General features: G+C 37.3%; 1 protein-coding gene across 2 annotated transcripts; it reads right to left on the bottom strand.

The window, feature by feature from the left end:
* Positions 1-698: 698 nt before the first annotated feature.
* HINT3 (histidine triad nucleotide binding protein 3) lies at positions 699-23826 on the bottom strand. Of its 2 annotated transcripts, XM_007507869.3 has the most exons (5): positions 23166-23816; positions 12029-12146; positions 9683-9752; positions 4905-5031; positions 699-3270 (listed from the first exon to the last, which is right to left on the bottom strand). In XM_007507869.3, the coding sequence occupies exons 1-5, from the start codon at positions 23322-23324 to the stop codon at positions 3238-3240; spliced, it is 507 nt and encodes a 168-aa protein (XP_007507931.2). In that variant the 5' UTR covers positions 23325-23816; the 3' UTR covers positions 699-3237. The 2 variants fall into 2 exon arrangements, with proteins under 2 accessions (XP_007507931.2, XP_056674707.1); XM_056818729.1 differs by lacking the exon at positions 699-3270 and having other exon boundaries at positions 3278-5031; positions 23166-23826.
* Between the last annotated feature and the right edge of the window lie 2744 nt (positions 23827-26570).

Genomic DNA, 26570 nt, shown 5'->3' with positions numbered 1-26570 from the left:
GTAAGTTCCTTCAGTGCAGACATTCTTTGTGTCTCTAGAATTTGGTACAGTGTCCAGCACATAGCAATAGTTATAAATGTGTTGACTTGACTCTAAAAATAAGGAAAGCTCCCTATCCCTGATGAATTTATGGGCCTTATGCATGGACAGCAATATACCTCACAGTGCTGAGTCCTCTGTAACTCTTTAACTTAGGACCACTTGTTATAGTCATCCAGGTTGCTGGAAGTTCCCATAGACTATGGGTCTATAATCATGAATGTGGGATATTTAATAATTAATAGTCACTTCTGGGCAGAGGTCTGAGGAACTCCACCTTCTCCCTCTCCCTTCTTTCCTCTCAACTAAAGGTCTGATGAAAACAAATTAGCTAGAAACATGTGTACTAATCTTGGCCTGTAGGACCTGGTTATCTCACTCTAAAAGTTGTAACACTCTCCTGAATAAGGGGAGTAGAGGCAATGGCAACAGTGGTGGCAGAGATTATGGTAGCAACAGGGCCATATCCACTAATAAATGCACTAGATTCAGACTGAAAAGCCTCCTGTAAAAATAATCTGCATGGTGAAAACATACTTATTGAACTTAACTGGATTCTTTTACTTTCGCTCATGTCTCAGACCCTGAGAACTAAACCTGAACCATTTCTATATCTGGTCTCTCTTGCACAATTAAATAAAATTCCAGGGAAGCATGACTTGACACAAAGTACTTTTAATTTTTACTTTTCCACTTTCACATTACTTTATGTGGCTCAGTACTGACAATCTAGCAAGTCTCACAATTCAGTAGTTACAAAGTATCACGATATTCCAAAATAATATCTTCCAAACTACTATAACATTTTTGGAAAAGCTTACAAATTATTATTTTTGCCGACCAAATCTTGAAAAGGGGCTAGTGAGTCCCCTTCAATCTATTCTACTATAAAGGCCAAATGAAAAGTTTAGTAAACTGAAAAACATAGTTTCGGTCAGCAACATGATGGACCCCTAATAAAAATAAGTTTCCTCATCTTCCTTGGGGTTTCCAATTGGGAGAGGAAGAAAAAAGTGTTATTTGAGAGTTAATTGTATCTATTTACATATTCATCAATGGACTGTCCAGAAGAGATTGCACTGCTTGTAAACAGAAATATAAAGTTCACTAATAGCACCTCGTTATTGTCTGTTAAATATGCATATTCAGATAAGGCTGTTCGAATCCATTATTTTAAGTTAAATGACAAAGTGTCAATAAGGTGAGAAGCAAGAATAAAAGCTCCTTTCCTGACCAGTGACTTATAAAGACAAAGATACTGACAGTACTTTCATCAGCAAGGCAGGTGTGTGTATATATATATATATTTTTAATATATGTATATACTATGAGCTCTCTAGAAAGCCAAGCTAAAACATATTTCATATTCAACCACATTTGCTGTTTTTAGCGCCAGGACCACCAACTCAGCAATGGATGGAGAACTCGGAAGACCGAGGTTCTTGTTCTTCTTTTGCTACTACATATCTTGCTAACTGACTACAGGAAGGTCATTTAACTCTTTTGGGCCTCATTTTCCAAATAATGAGGTTGATGGACCAGATGACATCTAAAATGGTATCTTAGCCAATAGCTACGGTTTCTTCAAACTCAAAACACTCTCCAAGTCTATGGTGTATACAAACCCATGAGTCTACTCCTAAGTCTCCTGAATCCAGTAACTAAAATTAAATCTTAAAGCTCATTTCACACTTGAACTAATAATAATGGAAAATGGGATTCAATGAATGAAACCCTTCACTGGGTTATCTTCGTTAAGTGCCAGATTATATAATATATATATATATAAATTTTATATATTTTATATAAATATAAAATTCTCCAATCTATTTTAAGTGAAAACTTTCTACATCTCTTTCTAGAGATGTAATAAAATGGATTAGTACCTAGACTGAGATATCCTTCTTTTTAGCAATATACCCATTAAAATGAACTAGCAGGAACAAGAATTCTATTTATTTTTGTCTGACCTATGATTTCATCAAGGTTGAGAACTCCTGGGGTGGAAATCTCTCTACCAATACAATTAGAAACACATCTCTAACAAATTTTCATCCTATAGAGATACACTAGGGAGTTTAAGTGACTTTCCTAGGATCCCACAGTTAGTATATATTAAGAGGCAGGTCTCGCTCCTTCTAAGGCCAGGCCTCCATTGCTTTTTAGATATCAAACAAGACCCCCTATTTCTATAAAACCTAAGAAGATTTTTGGGGTGTTGACAGGATGGTAGGAAAAAGCTGTAGAGGAAGAACAGATTTTTATTATTTTTTATTCAATTTCCATCAGGGAGAAGAAAAGAATATCATTTTAAAAGTTGCTGCCAATTTTAATACATTTATATCATCAGTTTACATATTATAAAGATTTCTTCACTAACCCATGTCATTACAGGTAAAATCTTAGACAGTAAAACTCTGATAGCTAATTTTTAAAAAACTGAGTGCATTGCTAGAAATCATGCTCACAGCCTTTAGGAAGCTGAGGCTGAACTGCCTGGAGAAAAGCTGAACTTTAAACAATGGGAAGCACTCCGAGCCAGCAAAAAGGTAAGTGGTGTCTCATACACAAGCCACTCCTCCAGCTCCAAGTTACTGGAATCCTTGGATTATGTTTTCTCAATGTATTAGGATAATATTTAAGTGAGAAAGGGTGAGAGGAATAAGAAATAATTACTGCTGAATTAGAAGAAGATTTGGGAATAAATAACTTGGTTTAAGTCTTCTTTCCTTTCCTGCTATACAGTAGCACATAACCAGGTACTATTATTAAAGAAAATAACTTATAAATATTCAATAAATAATGAAAGTAAATTTTTAAAAGTACTATAGCAGAATTTTTGGGTGGTAAGACCTTGATATGAAAATAACGTCCCTTCTATACACATGCACAAGTATCTATGTAACATATATAACTCTTCTTTGTAAGTTTTAATGTGATTTTACCTGTAATATCTTACAGAGCTGACATTTTCTATTAAAAGCACTCCCAAGGTTATTAAGAAGTTACTTCTGTGAATTATAATCACAAGACACATTAAGATTCAAACCTTGCTTTTCATATCTTTTCAGTTAGAACATTCTAGACTGCTTCAGATGGCCTGTCACTATATACTTCAAACTATAAGAGATTTCTAAGCACCCAAGTTTTTAGTTTACTGTGAGCCAAGATCAAGACAACTCTTCAGCTGGTAGCACTTCAAGCCTGTAGTCGTTCCATCATCTGATCAGCCTGTAAACATCAAGAAAGAAAATTGTTATCCGCTCTGCCAAATTATCTGTAGCGAAGGTCATTCATATACAAGCATCTGTGTTGTCTTCCTCTCTAAAATCAGTGATTGTCCTGTTTTTTTCCACAAGTGCTCAGAAGAGTAAGCATTTAGTAAATGCTTTTCAATTAATTCCTTCATTCATTCCTATGCAAACCCAACTGGATCCTGCTTATTAGAAAATTTGGTCAAAGTTTCCAAACATAATGCAAACTGTTTTATATTGACAAAGCAGGTTTCTATTGGATAGAGTGTTGGACTTTGGAGTCAGGAAAAATTGGGTTCAAATCTTACCTCTGACTCTTACTTGGTGTGTGACCACGGGCACATGTGCATGTCATATAAACCTTTGTGAGCCTAAGTTCCTTCAACTATAATATATGGAAAATATTATCTGTAATGCCTACCTCATAGGGCTATTTTGAAACTCAAATGAGATAATACAGGTTGTCTCAAAGGTCTTAATTCAGTCTTTACCTATTTATTAAGCTCTTAGGACATTTTATAAACTTTAAACCATTTCAGAAGTGTCAATTTTTGTTTTTAAATTCCCCCACAAAGAAGTTAAGTATAAGTAAAAATGCAAGTATAAACTCTTAAAAAGCAAACTAAAATATATATATTTTAAATTTCTTTTCATTTGAGTTTTTCTTAACTACCTTATAAAATGTTGACCTTGAGTACTTCCTGATAGAAACTTACGAGTATTCAACTACTGTTGTTATATGCCCTCAGAACAACTCTATTGCACATTTAAAAATGTCCCATTTATTTCTACTCATTTTCTCCAAAGAATATAAAAAGTTTCATTTTGTAAGGAAATATGATTTAGAATTCTACAATTTTTTAATTAAATCAAATCATTTGGAGAATATAATTTAAATGGTAAAAGCTGGGAGACAGTGAAGTGGCTCAGTGGATAGAGAGCCAGGCCAAGATATGGGAGATTCTGGGTTCAAATCTGGCCTCAGACACTTCCTAGCAATGTGACCCTGGACAAGTCACTTAACCCCATTGCCTAGCCCTTACCACTCCTTCTGCCTTAGAACTAACACTTTATTTGTATTGGTTCTAAGATAGAAGAAAAGGATTTTTTTTTAAAGATGATAAAAGCTGACAAAATATACGCATTTTCAGCTGTCAGACACCATTTAACTTTATAGCACTACAACAAGCACATACCACTTAATGATAAATTAAGCAGGTATAGCCATTAGTCTTTACCAGGGGTGCCTAAAAGCCAAACCTGGTCAGCGATCAGTGTATTTGACCCTAACCATTCCACAGTACCCTCTTCTATTTAACTGAGAAGCCAAAGGCCAGATCCCATGACCAAAACATCTGGGACCCATTATTCTCAAACCTCAGCAAAACTCTGCTAGTTTAGGTGCAAGGGCTCTGGCTCAGATCACAAACACAAACCCATACCCTACTATCAGAAACACCCTCTGACCTCTGACACTGTCTTAGCTCCCTCCCTCTTTCTCCCCAGTACCCCTGGGATGGGCTGCAAGGAAACCATCAGAGGAGAGGGAAGTACAGGAAGGATCTGTTCAAGCCTCGATCTTCTGACTGGAGGGGAGTCAGCAATACTTACTGTGATGAACCAGTATGAATTGCGTCTATAAATCAATCTGGATAAGAAGCCCATTTGACTGGCTGGTGCCAGGACATGAAGATGCAAGTGGCCTATAGAACAGAATGGAGGCCAGTGGAAACCCATTCTGAAACAGGAACAGGAACAGAGAATCAGGAGCTATCAAATGAATTTGCAATCACATTTTAACTTCAAAAACATTCTCCAGTAGAAACACAGTAGAAAAACATAATTGATCACATGGTTTGACAGGGATATTATAGGGATGTTGACTTTAAATGATCACTCTATTGCAAATATTAATAATATGGAAATAGGTCTTGATCAATGATATATAAAACCCAGGGGAATTGCTTGTCAGCTTCAGGAGGGGGGAAGGAGAAGGGGAGGGAAAGAACATGAATCATGTAACCATGGAAAAATATTCTAAATTAATTAATGAAAAAACGAAAACAAAACATTCTCCATTCTCCAGGGGAGATATCCTGAGGGGAATATTTGATATTCAAAATTAATTCTCCTAGAAGGAGGCACACTGTTCATAGTTTGGGAGAAGCACTTTAAAGTTTTCATTGCCTAGTCCTTACAGCATTTCTACCTTAGAACCAATACACAATATTGATTCAAAGACAGAAGGGTTTAAAAAAGAAGATTTCATTTGTTCTCTTCTCACATTTCCTTGATCTGTCACACTAATATGCCTTCCAAAAGCAGTGGTTCTTGAGCTTTTCCACAGTGGGAAATCAATGGGTTAAAAAATATATATTACAATTTTCATAGTCAAATTCTCTAAAAGTGTTATATTAAATGCCTACTAACAAACAATATAAGGTTTGTTTAAAAAAATCTGAAGTATTTCAGGGTTCCTTGCAACACAGTTTAAGAAACTGAAACCTAAAAACCTAAAAACCTAAAAAATAAGGGCCATGAAAAACTCCAAGGAAAAAATGCCAGAATTAATCCATCATTCAATCAGCAGAGGGCACTCTTGACTTTGTCAAAAAGCTGAGCTCAAGCAAAGAATCCAAATCTTCTAGAGAACAATTTCAGCAGATATTAAGGACATATACAGGTACACTTCAGTTTAAGGAATCAATACACATCATCTGATTTTACTCTGAAAATAACAGGTTATTTGGATTTGGGGTTTTTTCTTTATAGAAGAGTTTACAATAAAACTTTAAATAGTAAGTTTTCCAAGCTGTTTAAAATATTTCATTTACAAAAATCCATTTAGATAAAACAAAAGGAACATATAAAAGGAATACATGTTCATAATAAATGTTCATCCATCCAATCACCTATTAACAAATATTTATGAAGTGCCCACTACCTAACAATCCAAACCACAAAAGGCAAAGTACTGGGTACTAGGTTTTCACAATAATGTTATTTTAGACACAGATACTACTAGAGAGGCCATGGGGAAAATATGCAAACTAATATAAATTATCTGTAAATTGGTCAAATCGTTTTGGCAGGCAGCTTGGAATTAACCAACATGAGTGACTAAATTATTCTTTCCCTTATGCCCAAGAAATTCCACTTCTAGGGATTTTTTCCAAGGTCAAAAATAGAAAGGTCTCAAATCTACCAAAAAAGTCATAGAAGTACTTTTTATTGTAGCAAAAATTAGAAACAGAGCATCTGGGTAGCTCAGTGGATTGAGAGTCAGGCCCAGAGATGGGAGATGCTGGGTTCAAATCTGGCCTCGGACACTTCCTAATTGTGTGACCCTGGGCAAGTCACTTAACCCCCATTGCCTAGCCCATACCACTCTTCTGCTTTGGAACCAATACTCAGTATTGTTAAGGTAAAATTTAGGGTTGTTGACTGAATATATTATTTTAGTGGTCGCCAGGGATTTAAATTCAATCCCAGAAAAATACTCAACTCAGTTTGGGATTTTTATGGTAGTTTAATTACAATACTGGAAGAAATTAAGAAGAGAGAGAGGTGGTACTGGCTAAGAGACAGAAAGGAGGATCAGTAGAATAGACTTAGGGTAAATCACCTCAGCAAGACAGTTTATGATAAGCCCAAAGATTCCAGTTTTTGGGACCAAAACCCACTATTTGATTAAAACTGCTAGGAAAATTGGAAGATAGTATGGGAGAGATTAGGTTTGGATCAACATCTCACACCCTACCTACACACACCAAGATGTGTGTACCTACACACAACTCAGAATGGACGAATGACCTGAATATAAAGAAGAAAACTATAAGCAAATTAGGCGAATACAGAATAGTATACTTGTCAGATCTTTGGGAAAGAGGAAAGACTTTAAAACCAAGCAAGAGCTAGAAAAAATCATAAAATGTAAAATCAATGATTTTGATTACATCAAATTAAAAAGTTTTTATACAAACAAAACTAAAGCATCCAAAATTAGAAGGGAAGCAACAAATTGGGAAACAATCTTCATTACAAAAATCTGACAAAGGTCTAATTACTCAAATTTATAAAGAGTTAAACCAATTGTAAAAAAAAAATCAAGCCATTCTCCAAATGATAAATGGGCAAGGGACATGAATAAAAAACTTTCAGTTAAAGAAATCAAAACACATGAAAATGTGTTCTAAATCTCTTATAATCAGAGAAATGCACATCAAAACAACTCTGAGGTATCACCTCACACCTAGCAGATTGGCTAACATGACAGCAAAGGAAAGTAATGAATGCTGGAGGGGGTGTGGCAAAGGCTGGACATTAATTCATTGCTGGTGGAATTGTGAATTGATCCAACCATTCTGGAGGGCAATTTGGAACTATGCCCAAAGGGTGATAAAAGACTGTCTGCCCTTTGATCCAGCCATAGCACTGCTGGGTTTGTACCCCAAAGAAATAATAAGGAAAAAGTATAATCTGCCAGTGGCGGTTATAAAAAGAAATTTTTCCTTTATGGGTTGGGACTCGAGAAGGAGCAAGGAGTCTGAGAATATGAGTGAAGAATGAGAGACACAGCAAGTCAAAGTAATTGATAGGGCAGGTACGATCCCTATGACATTTTCCCTGGAAGAAGAATTAAAGGAAAATGTGAGAAGTTTGCAGACACATGGAAGTAAGGATTCCAAGATAGAAAGCATGTGGCCCAGAGAGGCCTTAGTAAAGAGAGAGACAGTGGTGAGAACTTGAAGATAGCAGCAACAAGAAGAAGGAATCACGCCTTTACCCCAGGCTTTATTGGGATTGCCAGGATCAATGACCACATAACAAAGCATAGATAATTCAGACTGGATGGGAAGGTAATGATGACACCTTTTGGGCGTGTTGGAATTCGACTCAGCACCAAATGTTAATGAGTTTGCCTTGAACAAAGGCGGCATGGCTAGGTCAAGAGTCTGCCCAGATATCAGAGTATAACCTTGTGTCTGAAGACACAGTAACCATACAATCATTTATATTTCTTAGATGTGAATATGCTTGGAATGCTACAAAAAGACATGTACAAGAATATTCATAGCTGCGCTCTTTGTGGTGGCCAAAAATTGGAAAATGAGGGGTTGCCCTTCAATTGGGGAATGGCTGAACAAATTGTGGTATATGTTGGTGATGGAATACTATTGTGCTAAAAGGAATAATAAAGTGGAGGAATTCCATGGGGAGTGGAACAACCTCCAGGAAGTGATGCAGAGTGAGAGGAGCAGAACCAGGAAAACATTGTACACAGAGACTGATACACTGTGGTACAATCAAATGTAATGGATTTCTCCATTAGTGTCAATGCAGTGATCCTGAACAACCGGGAGGGATTTACAAGAAAGAGCACTATCCACATCCAGAGGAAACACTGTGGGAGTAAAAACACTGAAGTAAAACAACTGCTTGAATACATGGATGGAAGGGATATGATTGGGAATGTAGACTCTAAATGATCATCCTAGTGTAAACAACATCATGGATATAGGTTCTGATCAAGGATACAAGTAATACCCAATGAAATTGCGCATTGTCTGCAGGAAGGCAGAGTGGAGAAGAGGGAGGGAAATAATGTGATTATTGTAACCAAGGAATAATGTTCTGAATTGACTAAATAAACTAATTCAAATGGGGGAAAAAAAAGGAGAGAGGAAAGTGTATAAGATTTTTCCTGTCTAGTCTAAGCCAAGGGAAGTTCAGAGGCCTCAGTCATGAGGCCTTCTTAGAAGATTAAATCTAGCTCGGCTTCCAGCCATGAGGTCTTCCCGGAGATGAGGGGCCTTCCTCGGATGATAGTGCCTTTAAGAGGTTAAGGAAAGGAGGAATCAGTCTAACCACTCACCAAGGTCACTCAGGGAAAACGCCTCACCTAAACCATACTACAGAGCAAAAACGCTGCAAGGACGCCAAGATGCCGCCCAGAGAGAGAGAGAGAGAGGAGAGAAGTGACATGAAATATATAGACCGTTTTTTACATCACTTCCTGCATCTCACATGTACCAATGGTAGCTTAAGCTTGGCTTAGGACAGCCCAGGGGGTCAGTCAGTTGTTTCTGATTTGTCACTTGCTAGCACATGTTGGTCACAGGCCAACCTCCTCAACACTTAATCCATAAGTAGGGACGCATATATTCCTGATTGCTAGAATTCTAAAGACTACAAAAAAAATTATTTTTGGTCCAGAACTATAATATCTATAATAGTGAGAATACACTCTAGCAATGACTTCTTAATAGAAATTTCAGCTCTCAACAAACAGATTTTCATCTGAGAAGTAATAGACTATCAGGTTTGCTTTATCACTTGATAAACAATAATCTTGCAGAAAAACCACTCATGGGTATGTATACTCGTACCTCACATCACTCAGGTTAGTGATATTTTTCTGCTGAAGAACGGTTTTTCCAACAGTGATCATTTTCTCCACTATCAAAAAAAAGGGAAAAAAAACATCCTTAGCAACAATAAAATGTTAATATACTAAAACACATAAATAATTCCACTGCTAAAGCTTTCAAAGAAAAACAATGGAGAAACTTAGAATGTAGAAAGGTGACCTCAAGCAGGTTTTAGTGTACAAGCAACTTCCCCACTACCACCACTCCTACTCCCTCTCACCCCACACCCTCTGGCCACCACCCCAGCACCATCACCTCTGGGGAAAATTCCATTTTTTGGGATCTTCATTTTGCCCCAGAGCCACTATGAACTTCACTTTTCATCACTGAAGGAACATCAAATGCTATATACAATTCATCTCTAACTGTGCCCAAAGTAGCAAAGAAATTAAATTAATATTGAATTTCTAACAAGAGTTCGGGCTGCTATTGGCAGCTACTTATAAAGTAGGCACTTCAGGTAAAATTTTGACATCTTAACAAATAATATTCTGCTTATCTCATAAAACACTGAGGATTTGTTTTAGGTGAAAATATCATCAACAACTCAATGTACAACCAGAATACTCCTTTCTTATTAGTATAGAGATAGGAAATAAAATAGGAAATAAAAAAATTTAAATACAACTTACAAAATTTTACTCTTATAAATTGGGGGGTTCCAATAATTAAGATTTAGTAGGAAAGGAGAGGGAGAAGCATGTTCTATACTCTACTTTGATAAGAGATGCAAAAATTAAAAGCAAGAAGCTTGCTTTTAGGGGCTGATTAAAAAGAAAAAGTTTCAGGATGGGCTTGAAAATCTAGAGGGCTTTTTAACCTGGGGTCTGTGAAGAAACTTGAAAAGAAATTAAAAACTAAAAAATCAAATAATAAAAGAAGTTATAGAAAATCACTTAACTTTTCTCAGTCTCAGTTTCCTCTTCTGTAAAATGTCAATAATAATAATAGCACTAACCTGAGTTATTATGAGGATTAAATGAGATGGCCTGTGTAAAACACTTTATAAACTTTAAAGTTTTCTATAAATTCTGGCTATTCTCATTATATTCTCAATATCATTAAATATCCAATAGCATATTTAAAATTTTATTCCGAGACTTCCATGACACAAAAAGTTTAAGAACTCTTAATCTGGAGTTACAACCCTGATGCACTGGAAGATCCTAAAGTTTTTTTTGAATCAAAGATTAGATTTTATTTAAAGTAGTTCATACAAATAGAATTTATTTTGAAAACCAGTCAATAGATGAAAAGGTGTTTAAATAATCAGATTATCTTTCCAAACTTGCAGACTATAAAAAAAGAACATCAATTTACAATTGCTATTAAAGCTGATTACATAAAATACCTCTATATTCCAGGGCAACCTATTCCCAACTCTGTGAACAAATAAAGTTTTTGTTTTTATTTATTTATTTTTTAGAATATTTTTCCATGTTCACATGATTCATTTTCTTTCCCTCCATGTTCCCAGAGCCAACAAGCAATTCCACTGGGTTGTACAAATGGACAAATGATGTTTTATTACATACTGGTCTCTAACCTAAACCCAGTGACATTGACCATAAACATGAACCTGGAGTCTTAAAATAAAAACAAGAAAACACTAGCATTAAATATGGTCCAAATGAATTCAAATAGTCCCAGACCTGGGTAAAGAAACAAGTTACTAGTTACAGGTTGGCACATTTTTAAGGAAGGCATTGTGGTGGTAATGAGCACCTAATCTAGGGATCTATGAGATCTGGAGCAAGTCACAAGAACTTCAAGTCTTTGTCTTTTATCTATCAAGTAAGAGGGCTCAATTTGTTAGGCATACAAGCTATTTCAAAATAGTTAGCCAATCCAAGGGTTTGCTAACAAGAATAATCATATCATACTTTGAGTCCAAGTAACTTAAGGTACAAAGGTTAAAGGGTAAAAGGGCAGCAGAACTGGAAGAGGGAAACTAATCTATCATAAACAAGGCCTACTCTTTCACCAGAAGCAAGAGTTGATCACCAGTCCCTACATTCTACAAGGATCTAGTGTTTTAATTATCATGAATTTAAACTATGAGCCTGAAAGGATAAATGTAGCAAAATTAAGTTTACTATTGAAGGAAGGAACTAAGGATTTATTAAGCATCTACTATATGGCAAGCACTGCCGCTAAGTATTTTACAAATATTATCTCATTTAGGACAGTTTATAAAGGTATATCATACAGTCAAGTCATACCAACATTTGAGTCAAATTAACATTGCTTTTCTAAAATTTCTAATCTAAGATATTACCATAAATTATGTAATTAAAGTCTTACCTAAGGATGTATCTTCTTTCTTTAGAATTTTGCAGTTTCCAATGTGCCTCTTTGGCACCACAAGATAATGGTGTGGTGCCCCAGGTCTGATATCTGGGAAGCAAACCAGGTCTTCAGACTAATGGAATAAAACATGCATTTTGTTATTTGTTGTTTGTTATTCAATTACTCTTTTAAAAGCATCTCCTGGTTCTGAGGCACATGAACAACAATATGACAGACTAGACATTTTCTCCAATCTCTAAAACCTCTCAAATCACTCCAAAACAGAAATTATACACCACAGACAAAGCAAATTCTATTTCCACAGTCTAAGCCATTCAGAATCCAAAAGAAAGCTTAAAAAAAGCCAAACCCCAAGCTCCAGGAACTGACCCTCATTGACTGAGCTCACTCAGAGCTGCACTACTACTGTAAACCTCAAAATTTCTTAGACTTATAAATGTTGGAAATTTCACCATTGGGAAATTAATGACAATGTTCCAATTAAAGAAAATTATAATGATAATGAACAACAACAATATATGAGAAATGGAGCTCGTCCAAAAAATACTCGAGGTACCAATGACCCTCAGAGAGGTGCCCTTCAGGGAGGTGCCCAAGGAATATCCCAAACACAATGATGGGGGGGGGGGGAGGGGGGGGGGCTGGGGCACAGGAATCAGAGGATACAACCTTTGATTTCCCAGACCCTGATGTCCTACTACCCATTGTCCCTATCTACTGCCCTCCCCATACTAATGAACCCCATGTTACCTTAAAGGTGGGTAACACCTATTATGATTGTCTATTAGACACCGGAGCTTCCTGGTCTGTATTAAAGAGAACACTTGATTTACAATGTTATTCTATTGGCTCAGAGAATGTAATGGGAGTATCAGGAATAACCCAAAGAGTTAAAAGACTTCCCCCCCCTCTCCCCCCTCCCCATTACATTCTCAATGGTGAAATTTCCAACATTTATAAGTCTAAGAAATTTTGAGGTTTACACTACCTACTAAACATTTTGCAGTGAAGCTACAGGAGCAGACCCAAGAACAGGATACAGACTTATAACAAACCTTTCTCAGTCCTCCCTCTCTCCATCTTTCTGTGCAGATCCTGGCTCCAAGGTACAGAAATGTGGCCTCCACTATCAGCTCTGCTATACCCCATTCAGGAATAAAAACCTTTGGGGCTGCAACCCCAAATCATCAGTGCTGCAAAGCTCTGAACTGCTACTTTGGACCAGAGAACTGAGGAATAGTGGAAATGGGATAGATCACCAGTCAGGAAACTGCACGTGAGGAGCTGGGCAGCACTCCACCAGGTGTGAGGGAAGAGCACAGCATCCAGTTGGGGCTAGTTCTGATCAATCCAAAAGTCAGGGGGGGCAAAGACCTAGGCTCATGAAGCAAGACTCATGAAGCCCAGTGTGGAAGAGGCTAAGATGCTCTGAGATTCAGCCCCCAAGGAAGCTATAATCAGCGAGAAGGAAGTCACGAAATGGTAAGAAAAAGAAAGGAGAAAGACTATAAAAAAACAAAGATTTAGGAAGGAAGTCTTTGAACACTAACAGAGAAATCAATGGGAAAAACATTAGCCACAGAAAAAAATAAGACCTCTGCATCCAGTAAACAAGTTCAGTCATCTATGAATAAATATTGCAAAATAAAAGAAAGTGATCTAACACCTGATGAGACAGAGGATCCTGTGGAATTTGAGAAGAGCCTGGAACCAAAACATGCTATTTCTGGTTAACTTAAATGAGAATTATGGGAGATTTTATGTCCTACACAGCAAAAATAGTGAACAGAAAAACTTGAAACTGCAATGGCAAGCCTCACCAAATAAAAGAGGACAAAAGATTGGAAATGCATATACCTGGAAGTAAGGACAGCCTTCAAAGGAAGCAAAAAACAAACAAACAAAATGTCACTATACAAGCAAAATATACTGAACTCAAAGACAGGATGTGCAGAGACAACCGAAAGATCACAAGTCTCCCAGAAGAACATGCCATAATAACACTGTAATGAAGGAAATAATAGAAGAGAATTTCCCAGAACTTCTGAACATGTGTGTGAAATTAATGTAAAAATAAACTCATAGTTAGCACAAGCACATTAAGGTAGGATGCAATGCTGGTGCAGTTCCTGACTTCCAGAATGGGCCTAAGGGAAGCCCTCTGTGCTGCCTCTGACCCCATAGCATGGAATGATTATGTGTCTGGATGTCAGAACATATGATCCAGACTGTCCAATCGAAGGTCGGGCAGGTATGACATTATGGGCAAGATACAAGAGCAAGGAGAAGTGTGAACTGAGTTTCTTCCTTTTTTTTTTTTTTGGCTAGTGAAAGGAGCTCTCTCACTGGCTGTCCCAGCGTTTATGTTGGGGACCAGTCTGGCTGAAAATCTGGGAACTCTCTTGGGCTCCCATCCCTTTGGCACTCAAGCCCAATCTGATGAAGCAGAAGTAATGCTGCCAGATACTTTGGGTAGTTGGGTTAGTAATTTCTTCTCTCTCTTTACTAATAAATACTTAAAACTTAGTATAAAAGTCTCCAAGAATAATTTTTATTTATTCCACAAGGAAATGAAGTTGCAATTGAAAGAGTTCACAGACTGTCTCCAGAATAAAACCCAAAGCTGCAAACTCCAAGAAACAGTGATTAAATATTAACAATTCAATTCAGAAACAATAAGTTCTATAAGCATTTCCAAATGCTGGTTAGGCACTCCCCAGAAGTTATGACAGTGCCACTCAAGGCAGATCTTATAATTATAGAAACAATCTCTAAAGATAATTTGAAAATTAGCTTCATGGGACCCTTATTTATCCTACTGAACAAGAGACTTGAGTATGAAGTCAATCCACAAAAGGAATTCATGGAAAAAAAAAAGACATTCAATGCTGCCTCTTGATGAAGGGTTCCAGAGTTAATGCTTTCTCTTCTCTATGATGTGTTTCACCTCCAACTCTAGGTCAAAAGCATAATTTAAATTCTGGTTACCATACCATAAAAAGAAGCTTTTTTTTTGGCATCTTATTTTCCTTTAATTGGATCTTTTCTTCCAGCATAACAAGAATTTTGGGCTCTATATAGCAGTTATTGATCCAGACTTTACAGTTTAACTTAAAAAAAATTTTTTTTTAGGGATTAATTCCCAATCAGTATTTTATTTCACTGATCTACCTTCATGCGATTCCAAAAGCTATGGTTACCTGAAAAGTATATACCAATCAACCAAAAATAACTTTCCATCCATGATTTTCTGCTTCATAAGATCTAGCCATAATCAAGAGATACCTTGCATGTTCTGGTGGTACAGTCAATCAAGAGGACTCAAAAAGCCATCTAACATATTGGGTCGAGACCCTGTAGTCATCTAATAGGAAGACATAGATAGATGTGTCATACAGGATATGCAGTGAACTTATAAATATTTGAATCAATGAGATCACAGATAATAGAATCACTGTATATTAGAGTATACATGGCACTGCCACATACAACAGACCTCATAACAGCAAAAGATTATCTTTGGCCAAAAAAATTAAAGTATTTTTGCTCTTAATAGACTATTTTGTTTATTCCCCTACCAAGGAAATATTTATCCCCCATTCATTGTTTGACACTCAACTACAGTATGTCAAACACTGTACAGGTATTGAGGGAGGCACAATCTAAAAAAATATGTTTTATGTTTTGACAGCATAACCATTGTGGAATTTGTTTTAAATGAGTATGCATATTTGTTATGAAGTTTTTCTTTTTCCAATGGAGAGGAAGGGAATAGTATTTGTTAATTGAAAAAAATAAATTTAAAAAACAAGAAGAGATATGCATGGTTTCTTTCTCCAAGGAGTTCAGAGTTTAGGAAATGGAATCCTCTTCTAAAATCCTCTTCGCTCTCATAAAATTGAATGTACTTCAGTGCCCATGAAGATGTACACATGCTTTTCTGAATTAACATTTTCCTAAAGTCTTCCATTGTTAGAGACCAGCTCTGGAAATTGCTCGCTGGTCGCCTGAACCAGGATGCAAGGAATGTGTCCTGGGCTTATGGTAGGGTTGGTACCAATTAAAAACCACACAGACAGTCTCTTAGAGTGGTGACAAAGTTTATGGGGTTGGGGTCCAAAATCTATAGGGTAAATGACATAGGTAAAGGGATTAGGTAATATTCACACAGAAACAATGATAGGTAATGATTCACAAGATAAGGATGATGAACATAGGTTATTTCAGTGATTTCAGGCAGGAGTTTTCTATAAGTAATGGATCAATATGTCAATGTGTGACTACCTAAGTGAGTTCAATAATTCAGTGGGTGACTCCCTAGTTAGGTTCCTAATGAAATTCTTGAGCCAGTGATTTCCTGGCAGAACATCTAATAACTTGGGAGAAAAATGGATTGCGTTCATACTAAGGGGAAAAGTTATGTGTCTTACTACTTTTAAGTTAATGGTTCCCCAGAGGACTTGCATTCTGAGGTACACTGTGCTTATTTCCACAGCTTTGATAAATGGAAAGCCCCTGACTTTTTATCTACCCAGAAATTTTACATTCTGGGGTACACTGGGCATGGAAACCCCTGATCTTCTTGTGCTGCTCCCACACTCCATTTCCTAAGAGATTGTTTTTTCCTACAGTCACAATAACCTTAAAACAAAGTATGAATAACGGATAGCAACGTCCTTTTGCAGGCAAACTCGGCTTCATTGAGAAGACCTTGAGAAATTCAAATGTCTTGACTCAGTGACATTAGTATCAAGCCTTTAACCCAAAGCAAAATGGTTCATTAAAAGTGGGGTAAGGTGAAGAAGGGCAACTATCAATTTGGAAATAGCTGAAAAAATTATAGTATATGAATATAATGGAATATTACTGCACTTTTAAAAATGAGTGGGACTGTCTCTGTGCATCGACTTTACCACTGAAATCTTCTTGCACAAGTGTCTTTGTGCACAAAAACACACAAAGACAATCGTCATCCTCGGTTACGGAGAGACTACTACTATTAAAAATGATGAAAGTATCATTTCAGAGAAAATGGGAAGACATGATTAAATGATGCAGAGTAAACCAAGGAGAGTGGGGAGAACAATTTAAGAGATTATAACCTGTAAGGCCAAACAATTCTAAAGCCATTAAGATTAATGCAATGATCAATCTTTACAATGATGATACACGTTACCCATGTCCTGACAGAGTTGATGGACTCAAGATGCAAAGGGAGACATATTTTTTGGAAATGGCTTATGAGAGAATGTTTGACTATGTATATTTGTTACAAAGATATTGTTTTTCATTTTCTTCAATGAAATGGGGAAGAAGGTATAGCATAAGGAGGAGAAAACAAAAGCTTCTTAATTTTTTAAAGCAGAAAAAGAATGAGGAAAACCATAGACAAGTACATATATTCCATAGATTATTCCTCTCTTTGTTGCTGTCTGGTCCTGCAAGATACTAAAAAACAAAACAAAAAACAAAACCCTAGTCCTTCACGGTGTTTCAGAGAATGGGCTCTTTGTCTTGTTGGTCCAATCTCCAGTAAGCAACAAGAACAGAAATAAGAGAAGATAGCAAAAATCCAAGTATTGAATGTTCTCTTCTGTCTCATGATTGCTGTAATAGCCCAAATAAAGACTGCTAAAATGGGTGCTAGGATATTAAGCTGCACTATCAACTTCACTTAGAACAACTCTGACTGAGAGGCTATTGTTCTATTGAAACCACCATTCCTGGGCCCCATCCTTCTACTGAATGTTAATGGTTAATGTATCTGTTTTTCCTTCTGGATTAGGAAGTCTTTAGAAAAAAGTGGCAGAAAAGTATCATTCAATATTCTGCATTATGGGAGGTTGTATAAAGCTGCATAAAGGGCTTAGAATTAGACCTGGTTTTACTACTTACTCATTTCTACAAATCTCTAATGTCAATAATGTCACCAAGCTTCAGTTTAATTATCTTGAAAATGAGGATAACAGAAATTGCATAATATAGAAGATGACAAAAAATGGGCTTAACTACCTTCAGAAAGTTCAAATCTCAAACCCAGATAAACTAGATCCCATGGCCTTGAGAGAATTGTTAGATATGACTGCTGGATGAATTGTCATTTAGACTGAGTGGAATAATGGGAGAGGCCTCAGGACTGGGAATAGGCAATTGTTATTCCAATTTAAGGGAGAAAAAAGTGAGTTTTACTTAAATTTAGTGGCAAAATTCTAGAATATCATAATAAAGGGAGGGTTAGGAGACATTTAGGGTGGGAGCAATAACTACACAAGCTAAATAAATTTGCTTTTTGGACAGGATTACTAGATTGCTAAATCAAGGGAATATTATGAACAGCTTACCTTGATTTCACAAAAATACAACTTATGCTCTCCTTGTAGGAAAATAAGAGAAGACATGGGCCAGATGCAGAAAACTGGACTCAAAAAGTAGTTATAATGGGACAAAGTCAACGTGGAAGGAAATCTCTATAGTGGCATATTCTAGGCATCTGTGGTACTGTTTAACATTTTTAATCAATGAACTGAATGAAAGCAAAGATGGAATTCTCATTAAATCTATATGCAACCCAAAGCTGAAAAGGATAGCAAAAATATTAGATGTGAATCTGAATCTAAAAAAGATACTAACATGGAAAAAATGGTTCAAAATTAATAAAATTCAACAGACATAAATATAAAGCCCTACACTGATATTCAAAAAACAAAACAAAACAAAATGCAAGAGTATAACAGTTTATATGAAATAGATCTGCAAATTTTAGTTTGACTACGAGCTCATTATGAGTCTACAGCTTGACAATTGAAGCCAAAAAATGCTAGTCTGTGCTTAGGCAACACTGAAAGTTATAGTGTATGGACTCTAGGTACTGATAATCTCACTGAACTCTGCCCTGATCAATCACACGTGGCATAATGAATTTTAATGGACTGACATTTTGAGAAGTAGCATGGTATAGTATATAAAATGCTGGTCTAAGAATCCAGAAAACCTACGTTCAAGACCTGATTCTCACACATAATTGTGTGACCCTGAGCAAGTAAATTAAGCTCTAGATTGACCTAGATAATTCTAAACTACAGGCTGCAAAGAAAGTACAGATCTGCTGTATCTTTTCAGATTTGTAAAGGGGGCTCCCATATCACAAGTTCCCTAAACCAATGAAATCCCAGGTCCAGTCCCATTACCCGTATCTTCAAAGACACTTTAAGAAGTGCACTGACAAGATGGTGTACATTCAGAAGTGGAAAACAGGATGAGGGCTAGACATATGAAGGCTGAACAAGGGGAAAGGAGGATGTTTAATCTAGAAAGTGAAGGCTTAAGGAAGACATACTAAATTTCTAGAAGCATCTGAAAAGTTTTCATGCAGAAAGATTAAATTTATACTACTTGGTCTCAAGGGTAGGATTCTATACAATGGATAGGAGTTATAAAGAGGCAGACTTAGCCTAATCCTAACAGCTGTATTAAAAAAACCCAGAATGACAGAATAAGCTGCCATGGGAAGCGATGGCTTCCCTTGTACTGTAGGTCTTTCTCCAAGTAGAAGCAGAATGACCATTTGTTGGGCATGTTGCTGAGAAGATTACTGGTTAAATCTAGTTTAGATTTGTAGGGTTTTTCCTTAATGGACTTCCCTGACCAGCAGGGTCCCACAAGGGAAGGGGCTCACCTTTGTGATGGGACCCGAGGAGAGGTAGGAAGCGAGAACCAGGGTGGAGAATGAAAGACAGGGACAAGTCAGTGTTTGAATAGGGCAGGCAATCCCTATAATACTCCCTTTGATAGGAAAGTATGAGTACAAAGGAACAGGAGGTGGATGAGGAGATTAAGGTAGGAAATGCAGGCCGAGATGGTTACCGCCTCGGGGAAGGAGAAGGTCAAGAGCAGAGAGAGACATAGTCATTGAGGAGCCCAGTGGAGCTCCATTGGAAGGGGAGAAAAGCCAAGAGCCAAGAGGAAGTTCATGGGTTTGCCTCTGAATTTAATCCTGTCCTGCTTGGGCGGTACTCCCAAGCATGTAGTAACCACATCACAAAGTATAGACAATTAAGCTTGGGTGACAAGGTAGAGGGAACACCTTTGGGCGTGTAGATTGCAAACCTTGGTGCTTTCCCGGGGAATTGAGTCCGAGCATGTTAATGAGTTCGTCTTAGCCGAGGGCCGCATGGCCAGTTCAAGGTTACGATCACAAGCCTCATTGGTATAACCTTATGCTTGGAGACACAGTAATCATAGTCATTTATATTTCATAGATGTGAATATGCTTGGGATGCTACAAGATTAGATGAATTCTGAGGTATCTTCCTCTTTGAGATTCTGTGATAAAATTCAGAGAGGCTCATAACCAGGATATTAAGCACTTTTTGAGTTTCAAAAAGCAAGAGTCAAGCCCACAGTGTTATCTATCTCTACTTACATGTTCCATAGATTTTTCAAGATTCTAGTGATTTCAAATACTTCGTCATTCAAACTCATTGGTTGCCAGTATAACTCAGTTAATCAAATGATATATGAAATTTCAGGCTTATTAAATTACATATTAAGATCATAGATTTGGTGTTGAAAGGGGTCTCAGAGGTCTAGTTTAAACCCCACATTTTAAAGCTGAGGAAACTGAGGCCCAGAGAAGTTAGATGACTTGCCTAGGTCAGTACATATAGTAAATCTTAAAGGAAGGATATAAATGCAGGTTCTTTGACTCTAGAGCCAATGCTTTCTATCCTCTCTATTGCTTTCTTCACAGAATTGTTTTATGTAAAGGTATTTATTCCCTTGCCAAAAGGATCCATTGTATATCATTCTTTTAAATGGTGAACTCATACTGATAATGGGCATAGTATATGAAACAGTTCCTGCACAGCTTATGTGCATAACAAATTCAAACTGAATTTACTAGGACTGCAAACAAACAAAAAACCATAAGGAACTGATCATAGCATTTGAAATGCCTCATCTTACAAGAGCCTTTTATGTCATGTCTGTCTTTTAAAGTAAGGGACTACATATCCTCTCTTCATAACTACAGATTCTCAATATATATTTTATAAATTTGTTTACCCTAATCCCAGTGTACATCATTTAAGAGAAAGGATTGTCTGTATTTTCCTCTTCTTTAGCACAATATGTACTTATAATGAGAAACCTTGATCTTTGCTTCACTCCAAAAAAGTCTCACTGATCCAATAATGAGCTGTGAAATGGATGCCTTAGATAGAATCAGTGTAGAAACAGAAAAATCTCATGGCATGAATAATAAAAAAGAAACAACTCATGGAGTAGGCTAGTATGTTCCAAGTTTGCTTGAAGTTAGTTAGCTGTCTGATTTTGGCTAGATTAATACAGCATGGATACTAGAAAAATTTTAAAAATAAACACACAAACAAAAGAGCACATAACCAACTCTGGAACTTTATCATTCTAAGCCAAGCAGGGTAAATTCCACTGGTTCTCACCTTTTCCAAAACACTGAAAGGACCGTAACATTTTCTATACTTTTCCTACTTAAAACCAGAGGAGCAAGTTTTTTTAGGTAATAAAGTTGTACCTTTCACTGGATCATTGTTAACGGGAAAAACTGAGCTAAAAGAGACCTTGGATCAACATGTCCAACACCCTAGTTTACACTGAATAACAGAAAAGTTAAGTGAGTTTCCCATGGTTACAAAAGGAATAAACTGAGCAAGGTCCTCTAACTCTAAATCTAGTATTCTTTCTACAGCCTTTTCAGAGAAGCTAGCATTTACTTTAAACATTTGGCCATTTAACTCTAAACAAACAATCCTGAATATAGAGCTGATAAAAATCTGAATTCAAAACTCTATTAGGTATTTACACATATGTATGTAAATACTTTTAACAGTTCTTTAATGAAATTGTTAATAATCGTGGGGGGGGGGGGTCTGAATGCTTAAAAAAACTTAACTGCAAATCAGAATGGTGAAGTACCACCATAAACTCTTCAAACTGGTAAAGATCATTTCAAATTATAAAAGTTCAATACTATCAGTATTGTAGGCAAATTGGCCCAGTATTACACTGCTGGTGAAGCTGAGATTTGGTGCAATCCTTCTGAAAAGCAATCTGGAGTAAAGATTACCTTACTCATAACACCCTTTGAGCCAATAGCATTGGGGCTCTATCCTAATGATGTTATTAAAAGAAAAAAAGCCCTTACTTTGCAAAAAAGGAAAAAAGCCTTTTTTGTGCAACAACAGAAAATAGCAAACAGTCCATAGGTACAGCTACTGGAAACAGAATAAATTCATCCTATTTCAATAGAACAGAACATCCTTTGAAATGAAATATAATATGGAAAAGTTAAGAAAGCAGAATCAGAACTATCACTATTAGTATCAATAAAACCAAAAACATTTCAATACCTATTGGATATCAAAAAAGAACATTGAAGAGACATTTTTGCTAAGTTCATATGTATTTTTAAAATAAAATTAAAAGTTTGGCATTTCTGATTGTGTGTATGATTTTATTTTTATATTATTGGAATGTTCTTTTTGATGATCAGTTTATATTTATTTTTAAAAATAAATTCCTTTTTATTTCCTGACTTTCTGTATCTCAGAATTTAGCACACTGCCTGGCCCCTAAAGGCCTGGTTGAACAAATGTTTACTGATCATTTTTATTATGCCATTTACATTGCTACAGCTCAGAGTCAGCCATACACAACGCTGGTTAAGGCTGTCATTTTACAAACAGAAATAATAGTCCTTAATAGACACAACGCTTATCTTTTTGAAAAACGACTCTTTTAGAAAAATGGAACAAAGCCAAAGCCTTGACGACGGGCAAAGCCAGATCACAGTTGGTCTGCGGTTAGTAAGTTGCCTTCCAATAACTGGACCACCTGAGCCCCCACACCAACGGGGGAAAAAAAAGGTGGTCTAACACGGAAATCGGTGTTTTCACCCCCAGAAGTAAGGCGGGGTCCAAGTTTGTGTTAGGCCCTCCCGCAAAGCGCTCGGGTCCAGTGCTTATACCGCACCCCACCTCCACCAGCACACACACGCAATGCATAAATGTAAGCGCTCCGAGATCCGGTACAGATCCGGCAGGTTCAGGTGCCCACCCATCCACCCCCCATCTCTGTCTCCGCGCCTACTGCTTACCTCGCAGGGCAACAGTTGGGTGCCAGGCTCCTCTTGTCGAGCGATGCGACAAAACACGCACTTAGGGTCGTAACCCTCGCCAGATGGTCCTGCGACCGCGCCTTCCGCAGTAGGAGAAGGCGTCGAGCCGCTGGCGGGTGAACTCTGCTCTCCAGCCATGTCTGGGGCCCAGGTCGGCTGGGCGAGATTTATGGAACTGGAAGGGCTAGTCGCAGACGTGGCCCCGCCCCTGCGCGGCTCCGCCCTTGAGGATCCACTCTGCCGCCTGCGCCCCGCCTCCTGGTTTAGCCCGAGCCATCATCTCCAGACTTAGCACACCGAGTTCTGATTGCTTTGTGGGGAGCTGAGCAAGTGTTGTCTCTGCAAGGGTCGGGGGTGGGAGTGGGGCGGGGGGTGGGTCGGACTGGGGGGATCGGAATTTCCAGAGAGGGTTACCCACAGTTCTTTTGGCCTGAAAACGTTGAAAAAGTCTAGAAATAAGATCCGTATATAGAATGGAGCCCCAAGGAAACAGCCCTGCTATCTTCCCTTTTCCTGACCGTTATCATCAGATGGGAGTTATGTCTCTTCTCCGTACCATCATTTGTTCTTTTAAATCAGAGGCATGTAGGACAACGGACTTCTGAGTTGTTACCTATCAGTTTCAGCTTGAAATCTCAAGGAAACTTGGAGCTGCCATTTTGGCTCGTCCTGGCAGTAACGAACCAAATGGAGGTTGTATCCTTGCCCTATCGATTAAAAAAATGTATTTTGCTACATCAAAATGCCTAGTTAGCTCCCTCCTTTTCTCCATTAGGCAAGGCATCGTTTAACAAAAAAGATGTGTATTTAAAACTATCAGGTTTTTCTCTGGAGATAGACATACACCAGCCGGTCTTCAAATGATATTTCTGTTGTACACATAATGTTTCTTGGTTCTGCTCATTTCACTTCATAATTTCATGCAGAAGTTTTCCCAAAATTAGTCTGCCCATCATCGCTTAAGGCCCAGTAGTATTCCATCACAGTTAGATGCTACAACTTGTTTAGCCATTCTCTAGTTGATGGGCTTCCCTTTTCTGTTTCCAGTTCTTTGCCACCACAAAGAATGCTGCTTTGAATATTTTAGAACATATGAGTTCTTTTCCTTTTTTTCCTGATCACCACAGGAAATAAGCAGAAATGGTGATATTGCTGAGTCAAAAGGTATATATAAATTTGCAACTCTTTGAGCATAATTCCAAATTGCTCTCCAAAATGGTTAAATCAACACAGTTCCACCAACAGTGTATTAAATTTATTGATTCATTATTTTTTAATTTAAAGAAATCAAAAGCATCTAGAACCATAAACTTCCCAGTTATAGCAATTTCAAATTCCAAAAAACTGGGGGCCAAGGAGAAGGTATGAGCAAATTTTTAACCTGCTTGTTGATTTATGTAACTGGAATCAGGAAGATTTAAATACATGAACCCAGTTTTTGAAATGGTTTCAGCATGATGCATTTTAAGGCTTTTATCTTTATTAGTAAAATTTATTTAAAAATTAGCAATTATTAAATAAGATTTATAGATTTTTATTAATAAAAACTAAATTTGAACTACTCCTTTAGATGTGAAATTTTTATATGTCAAGGGTTTTTTTTATGCATTGATCAGTTTTGCTAAATTTTTCTAAGATCAGTTTACAGTTTTCAATGAGGGTGACTGTGACAAAAACACTAATTAGACTTATATTCCTCTAGGTATGAAATCAGACTTTATAAGTCAAAACATGCAAGCAATGCCCTCTAAGAATTAACCATCAATCTGACCCTTAGAAGTTTAGACAGACATCTTTCACAATAGACATAGGACAAAGTTCTCTTTGTTAATGTCTTGAAGCCTTTCTCCCTCTGACTTTGCAGGGTGGTTGAGATGGTCTCCTGTCAATCAATCAATCAATTTGCCTTAACAACAAGCTACCCCCATTACTCTATTTTAAGGCCTTTATTAGATAATCTGCCTAAAGTTTTTGGTGGCAATGAATTGATCTTAAATGTCCATTATAAACTCTTCAGTTTCCACAAACAATGATGATAGTATTTGTTTGAAGTTTCTTTGTCATCATTTATTGTCTGAGTTCATGCAGATTTCTCCCATGAAGGGCCTTTTGATTCTATTTCCGGATCTTGGTTGTTTTATAGAGAGGACCAGCACCTCTGGCATAAGACTGCTGAGCCCTTTTCAGGAATGCTCAGTCTCTTTTGATGTCTACTTTTTCCAACTCTCACCTGTGACTTTAAGAAGCCATAACATTTTGGTGGCCACATCTCAGTAAAACTGCCTAGACTCCTCTATAAAAAAGGCATTATCAGGCTACTCTAGGGATAAGAGAAGATGATGTAAGTGTAAGTGTAAGAACATTTTTTCCCTCAGATATCATAAACCACCTCCAACCAATATAAAAAACTTCCAACAAAAGTCTACGAATATTACATATTGAATTACAAAAACTAGTTTCATCATCTAATTGACTGGTAAGTCCTAATGAAAGATGAACAACATCATAACTTGAGCTAGTAGAGTGAAAGCTCTCAGAGACTCAGGAATGTTTCACTTGGCTCTCTGTGCCTACCACAGTACCTAGAAGATACTAAGTGATTATTAGATGTTGATTTATTGATTGACTCTGAAAATGACATTGTAAAGTAGCTCATTTTAAAGTTGAACCCATTGTCCTACAGAAACATTGCATTCCTGAGTAAGAATAAAACTTCAAGTAAATCATAACTATTTATGTTGTGGTAGAAACACACCCAAGTTTGTAGTAGGGTCTTACTTAAAGAATGGGAGACTCAAACTCTGTTCAAATCAGAAGAAAAAAATTTAACTAAAGAAGAAGAGGTTTAAGGTGGTATAATAGCCTAATAGCTCCCAGATTGGTTTGAGGGGGCTAATCAGATAGTCTTGGGGCTTATGATTAGCCAGAGCAGTGATGGAAGACCTTTTAGAGACCAAGTGCTGTGCCTCCCCACAGATGGTATGCCACAGCAACACCCCACCTCCACCTTACCGTCTTACCCCAGACAGGGGAGGAAGCACTCCCATTGGGCTACTGGGCAGAGGGATGTATAAAGTGAAAAAAATGTCCTCAAGCATTTGAGTCCCTCTGCCTTTCTAGTAACAACTGCTGGGGAGCTATGGCTCACATGCTCACAAAAAGGACTCTGCATGCCTTTTTGGCATATATGCCATAAATTCACCACCATGGGCCTAAGGGGCTGGAAGAGAAGCCTCTCTGGATCTGACAGAATAGCATCTCTCCAAGTGTGGAATAGAATCTGTGCTGAGGAAATGAATAGCTTGATTAACGGAGTAGTAGTTCTCAGGATCATGGAGTAGCCCTTGGGGTAACTCAATAGGTAATGGGATAGTAGCCCCAGGT

This window comes from Monodelphis domestica, chromosome 2 (assembly GCF_027887165.1).
Source record: "Monodelphis domestica isolate mMonDom1 chromosome 2, mMonDom1.pri, whole genome shotgun sequence".
NCBI lineage: Eukaryota > Metazoa > Chordata > Mammalia > Didelphimorphia > Didelphidae > Monodelphis > Monodelphis domestica.
This window is presented reverse-complemented; position numbering and strand designations above follow the sequence as displayed.

What these genes read in the sequence shown, in the direction of transcription:
- HINT3 (XM_056818729.1), bottom strand. Translation starts at nt 23,324, where the DNA reads ATGGCTGGAGAGCAGAGTTCACCCGCCAGCGGCTCGACGCCTTCTCCT. An exon ending in CCCAACTGTTGCCCTGCGAG is followed by an intron (nt 12,147 to 23,165) that starts GTAAGCAGTAGG and finishes TTATTCCATTAG; the next exon opens with TCTGAAGACCTGGTTTGCTT. An exon ending in ACTAACCTGAGTGATGTGAG is followed by an intron (nt 5,032 to 9,682) that starts GTACGAGTATAC and finishes TTCCTGTTTCAG; the next exon opens with AATGGGTTTCCACTGGCCTC.